Source organism: Pelmatolapia mariae, linkage group LG13, assembly GCF_036321145.2.
Source record: "Pelmatolapia mariae isolate MD_Pm_ZW linkage group LG13, Pm_UMD_F_2, whole genome shotgun sequence".
In the NCBI taxonomy this organism is placed as follows: domain Eukaryota; kingdom Metazoa; phylum Chordata; class Actinopteri; order Cichliformes; family Cichlidae; genus Pelmatolapia; species Pelmatolapia mariae.
The window spans coordinates 12,413,916-12,420,266 of record NC_086238.1 but is presented as its reverse complement, the minus strand read 5'-3'; the positions used below and the strand labels follow the sequence as shown (position 1 = coordinate 12,420,266).

The 6,351-nt window shown below is 41.0% G+C and overlaps 1 protein-coding gene across 1 annotated transcript; it reads right to left on the bottom strand.

The window, feature by feature from the left end:
* Nucleotides 1-1,961: 1,961 nt before the first annotated feature.
* Nucleotides 1,962-6,016, bottom strand: tmem72 (transmembrane protein 72). Its single transcript, XM_063491694.1, has 5 exons — nucleotides 5,764-6,016; nucleotides 3,792-3,858; nucleotides 3,072-3,143; nucleotides 2,788-2,927; nucleotides 1,962-2,646 (listed from the first exon to the last, which is right to left on the bottom strand). The coding sequence occupies exons 1-5, from the start codon at nucleotides 5,837-5,839 to the stop codon at nucleotides 2,210-2,212; spliced, it is 792 nt and encodes a 263-aa protein (XP_063347764.1). The 5' UTR covers nucleotides 5,840-6,016; the 3' UTR covers nucleotides 1,962-2,209.
* Nucleotides 6,017-6,351: the final 335 nt, after the last annotated feature.

The following is a 6,351-nucleotide window of genomic DNA, read 5'->3' as shown; positions in this document are numbered from 1 at the left end:
AGCCGAGAGATAAAGTTGACATCCTGAATATCCAATAGCAGCCCGCGTTGATACACCGCAGCCAATCACACTCGAGCATAGGCGGGATGAATCAGGGCTGCATACCTCTCCCTTCTTGATCAAGGTGGCTCTGGGGCTTTGCTTTAATCCTATCCACCAGAAAAGTGTTTTAAATTGTGGTCTTCGCCACACTAAGGGTGTTAAGACTCAGGTCTAAGACTATAAAGGTTTAATTTAGAGCTTTGATTGAAAGTTATATGGGTTAAGTGAGATTTGTACAAACAAATACATGTTATCCATGCAGCATATTTTGGTTTCTATTGAACTGTTGAACACAATTGACACTCTAAATGATAAATAATGTATTCGTAGTGTATTCTTATTACTGGATGTTTGTTTTCCATATGGGTAACAAAATGTAGTTTTGGTTTATTTGCTATCGAGGGTGAATTTTAACTTCAATATCCACTTCTGAGATATATCCTTTAAATTCTTTCTGCTGTTACATATTTAGTGACAGGAAAAATCTAATTAGTTCACCAACACCACCAACAACGACCCACTCTGCTGTATTTTTCCAGCTAGGGGAAGAAGTTCCTGTGACCTGTTAAGATTTTTTTTCACCCATCCTGTTTTTGAGCCTGGATCTGCCATCTAGGAAACTATTGCAGGGTGGAAACACAAACTGTAGGAAGTGCCTCTCTCTGTGTGTCTGAATAGGATTCATGATTTAGCATGCACAGAGGAAGTAAGTTGTTCCAGCAGCTGAACGACTTCCCTCATTCTGACGGATGTGGACATGACAAAGCTGCCGGAGCGCTTATAGAAGAGGGCGAGAAATAGTGCCGTTCTTTTCCTCCCGTCTGTTTATAGGTCAGTCAGCTGCTAATTGAACAAAGATCATTGTGAAGATAATAATAAAGCTCAGGTTATGGGCCAGTGAGCAGCCTCAGCAAAATCCAGACAAAGACTCTCTGTTCTTTCCACAACACAGGAGAAGGTCTCGTCCCTCTGGAGAGGATACACATGTCATGACATAAAAACATATCGAAGCTATTTATGACACCAGGTGATACCATGCTGGTTGTGTAACTTTGTGAGAAATATGTGGAATAACCCTGTTGTTTAACCTTCAGGTTGTTCATGCTATCTGGCCTCAGTTCTCGCTGAGGTGCCTTCTGATGAATAGGGCTCTCTGCTTATATTGATTCTCCCCTTAGCTGTGATGCCACAGAGAGGTATCCTCTAAGGGCTACATACAGTTATATATTTATTGTTCAGTGAACAAAAGACTGAGGAATACCCTGTGTGTGTGGAGTGTGTGTGTTTTGACAGAACAAGACAATATTGATTTAAAACAAAAGAGGAATGCCCATGTAGAGTCTCACATCCTCTGTAGCTCAATTAAATAAAAAGAAAAACAATAGAAACATCAATGCAGGCTTTTCCTATTCACTTTTGAATCATAATTATAGTAAAAATAAGTGCAATTCAAACTGTCTGATTCACTCTTAGTGTTCGCCATATGACCCTTTATTGATAAATAATTTACTGTGTTTGGCTAGACGTGTTTTGGGTGAAGCCTGTAGCCGTGCTTTCGGTGAACGATCTGATGTTTCTTTCATCACCATATTAACATGAACACTCCTCCCAGAGCTCTGTCTCCATGGTCACCGCTCGCACACGACAAACACACAATGAGGGCCGACGCATGCACCTGCACAAGCTCCACTGCCTGCTATACTCTCAGTCACATTTGCACATGTTTTCTCTGAATGAGTGAAACAGTTGATCTAATTTATGACCTTATGAATAATGTATGTGGCAGTAACTGGATGGGATTGCTGGGCATTAATGTCAGCTCTTCATTCAGTGCTGGCTTTGACAAAAAAAACCAAAAACAACAAAAGATACCCAGACCTTAATCCACCCACATGCACATGTTGGTACAAATGGTTTCATTTATTTGAGTGTATGCATTTGAAACTCCAACTTTTAATTTTGTACAAGACGTCAAAAATATACAAATCAGTCAAATATTTAATAAAAATCAATTTTTTATAGCTTAATCACATAAAATAAACCTTATTGTGGAAGACATTGGTGCTTTCTACAAAAAGTTGGTGCAAGACCGGCTGGTTGTACGGAGTATGCGTGAATGCATTATTCTTTATACATCATTTCCATTGTGTGTTATCAGTAAGCACATTTAGTCAGTAATCATAGGTGCAGTGTCTGAGGTGGTGTCTGGCTCACAGTACCCATCCATCTCTTCCATCTCCCTCTCCACAGGCTCCTCCCCACTTCTAAAGCATATTAGTCTCTTCTCTTTCCACCTCCTCCTCCTCTCCCCATCTGTGTCTTTAGGTGCTGTTGTCTGCTCCAGCTCCAGCATAGCCTGGATGCTGTCTCCTCTCTCTCCAGTGCTGAGGCAGTTGTCTCTGCTTGTCGGTGCCAGCCCCTGTCCTCTCCTGCCTGTCACCATATGGAAGAATGAGAAGGTGCCTTCTGAGCCCGTACTTTCTGTCACAAAGACAGCAGTTGGGCCTTGGTTGCTGAAGCTCTCCTGCGGGCTTTTGGAAGGTTTGGTCTTTGTTTTCTTGCTCAGTATGAAGTTGAAAAAGGCTGTCACCAGAAGCATTGTTCCTGAAGTTAGAATAATAATGTCACCATTCATTTTCTATGCTACATCTATGCTTTTTATGCTTTTCCATGATAGGAGCATCTGCTGCTGAAAGCAACAGGAAACAGTAATGAGAAGTATTGAATTTGCTGGTGTTGTTTTACCTGGGATGATTGCATGCCACACCAGCACAGGGTGCAGGAAACAGACCACTGACATGATGGAGTAGTATAGGAACTTATGAAAGCCTCCAATGCGAGCCATCTTCCCCCACAGTACAAACAACTTCCAGTCTGGAGGGCAGCTGTAGAGATATCAGGCAAGAAGGCGAGAAAAAAGTCAGGATTACTTTACATTATTACAGTTTAGACTGCAAAATTCAAAGTTTAAAACCTCAAAGAATTGTGAGTTATCTTTGCTACAGTAGCCATGAGGGTTGTGTACTCACGGCAGACACATGGACAGGAGAGAATCCAGGAAATAGGCTAGTTCAAGAATCATTATCCCAATAAATGAGACTCTGGGGGTAGAAATTGGACAATGATGATATACTCAGTAATTTCTACACTAAAAAAAGCAGCTGCAAGTGCTCGAGATATTACCCTACATATGGTAAAGAAAACTTTTGTGACAACTGCCATTTTCTTGTATTTAGTTTACAATTATCTAATCCAGCAATAGAGAAAAATGCACCCAGACTAACCAGTATTACACACTAACCTCTTTTAAGTGTAATTGGTGCATTGTGTCTTACTGTGTGAGAGTACAGCATCCATCTGCACTAACTTTTTGTGTAGTGACTGAATAAACAGTCATTCGTTTCTAGTGTCCTTGGAGAGATGTTTTCCGGTGTCTCTGTGGGAATTTGTCTCTGTACTACAGAGATAATAATAAGAATCAGAAGATGTCCTCTGTTCTGCCCTCTGCACCCTGCTTCAACTTTCTGAGTCCTTCCCAACAGCTCCTCTCAAGTGTGTTTATTTATCAGAGACTATAAAAGCATGTGCAGTATTTTTGTAAACCATCTTCTTAAAGCCCTTGGGTCTTTAGCTTTGCCAGCTTTCAAAACCAGGCTGTATATTCGTAACTCAAGAATGCCACCAGAGTCAGGAGTGCTTGTAAATCCCATCAGTAAGTCAAGAAATAGACTCAAAAAGTAAGCGCTTACATTAGATAGATGCCAAGGCTGTTGAATTCTCCCTGATGTAGTGTTTCCACTCCCACAGCACACAACACTGAAAAAGACACGAGACAATAATTCAGCTTAATTCATGGATTTGTTGGTGAACAGATTCTGTCCACCAGATGTCAGAGTAAGTTCATGAATTTTCCTGTGCTGGATCCTGGAATGCAGCCGAAGGTAACCTTCTGTAAATGCTCTCAGTACTTTCACTGGGATTAAACACTCTTGTGTGGTGTTTTCAGTGTTCTTTGGATTTATTTTTATACCATGTCTTTCATATTTTTTAAAAGTTGTCTCTATAGTGTTCTGTCAGCTACAGTAATTTAAAGCCGACTGAATGTTTTCCCTCAAGAAAAGGACAACTATCTGTAGCACAAGGGATGCAACTTAAAGTCACATTTACATACCACAGGAATGGTGGTACTGACCTAGTGATGCACATTAAAAGATATTTAAAGATGCTAAATTTAAGCAATTATTGCAATTGTTCCTGTCATGGTCATGCAACTTTGGTAATAACTTACTCATGCTTGCAATTGCCATACCAATGTCAGTAGGTAATTTTACTTGAGTGGACATATCACACAGTCACGCAGCTACTGCCACAAAACGGCATCAATCCATGAGATCTGTGCTTTAGCATCAAGATAATAAATCTCTTCAGCAGATAATGCTAACTGTGACTTAACTGCACTTCTATATGGTAAATGTCAAACTAATGCCAGCAGTTGGTTAGTTTAGTAAAAATGCTGGAAGCATAGGTAAACAGCTGGCTTGGCTCTGTCCAGATGTAACACAATCCACCAACCAGCACCATTCAGTGTTCCTTTAACAGGAAGTTCTCCCAAGCTGTGTGCTGACAACAATAAAATACCTTTCATGCTACATGAAAGGACACTACTGTGCTGGTGCGACACAAGATAAGAAATGACATGACAGCAACATTTTTAAAACTTTAAACAAAAGTGCATTTTATTAACCAGTCATTCTCTTGTGAGATAAGCCCGGTTAAATGGTGATTTCTGCCAAACACATGGAAGCACTTTCTCTGGCCTGCTTACCAGAAATCCAGAGATTCAGTGATACAATCTGCAGCAGAGGGAAACTCGGGTGATGTGGCTAAATGGTTTCTAGTAGTTTGGAGAGTATGCGAGGATTTAAAGCTGCATATAGAGCAGCTGGATATTAACAGAGCTGCTCCCTGCATGTACTGTGAGCATGTGGAACACACACAGACACCAACAGGCCAACCCAGACATGTGAACTCACAGCAGACTGCCAGCCAGAGGCACACACACATAGACATTTACTAAAAATAGACTGACACACACACACACGCACGCACGCACGCACGCACGCACGCACGCACGCACACACACACACACACACACACACACACACACATAAAAATAATGCACAAAAAGCTCATGCAGGCGCAAATGCACAACAGCTTGTGATCACATAATCCCAATAACCCAGCTGGACGCAGAGACTGTTTGTGTCATGTGTGGCACATGCTTCTCAATAAATATTCAGTGTCTGCAGATGTTTGAATTTAAGTGTAGGGGGGGTCCCATATTTTTCTGAAGGAAGCAACAAGCAGACAGCTTTTGTGATGATTTACTGAGGCAAAGAGAGCTTTGTACAATCTGTCCCTGTGTGCCTGAGGAAAACAGAAAAGGAGGGACAATAACGGAAATCAAGTATATGCTCTATATATCAGCCAAGAGAGGGTTTAGTGCTCTTGGAGATCAAGACTATGTCACAGTCTGACCTTTTAACATTGTTTTTAAAGACATGCTGGGTGCCTCTTCCCTCGAGGAGATGTTTTAAGATTTTTGGAAAGATCTATAGGTGCACCCAAAGAATCTGGCTCATACTAAAACGAGAAGAGACACACATGACGCTAAATAAAATCATTTGCTTTTCTCTGCTTCTTTTCATATTTATGTCTTACCTGTGGATGTAGAAATGCCAAGGAGCCTGCAGGTGCATTCGACTACAATCCACCATATTCTCTCTAAGCTCCCCATGACCTCAAAAGTTTCACCTTTGTAAAAAAATTTTTTTTTTCCCAGTACCTGATTGTTATAAAAGTAGCATTCTAGATGTGTAGTTGAATCCTGGCTAGATGAACAGATGGTAGAAAAGCTAAAACAGAGCAATGCAGCACTTCCATGATGTGGAGCCTGTTACGCTGACCTCATAAAGGTTTGTGACTGAATGCCCCTGTTGCTGCAGTAACTGCTAATCACACACACACGCACACACACACACACACACACACACACACACACACACACACACACACACACACACACACACACACACACACACACACACACGTCAAGGAGAAACTATTAAGCTCAAGGTAACTTGCTGACCATTTTACATTTGTCATTAAAGCTGGTTAAAAATTATCTTTAAAGAATTAATGGAAAACTGTCTTAATGACATATAAAGAAGCAATTTGTGTGTGTGTGTGTGTGTGTGTGTGTGTGTGTGTGTGTGTGTGTGTGTGTGTGTGTGTGTGTGTGTGTGTGTG

Coding starts and splice junctions, on each gene's coding strand:
- tmem72 (XM_063491694.1), bottom strand. CDS start 5,839: ATGGGGAGCTTAGAGAGAATATGGTGGATTGTAGTCGAATGCACCTGC. Junction 3,144..3,791: donor AGCCTTGGCATCTATCTAAT/GTAAGCGCTTAC, acceptor TTCTACCCCCAG/AGTCTCATTTATTGGGATAA. Junction 2,647..2,787: donor GTGGCATGCAATCATCCCAG/GTAAAACAACAC, acceptor TTCTAACTTCAG/GAACAATGCTTCTGGTGACA.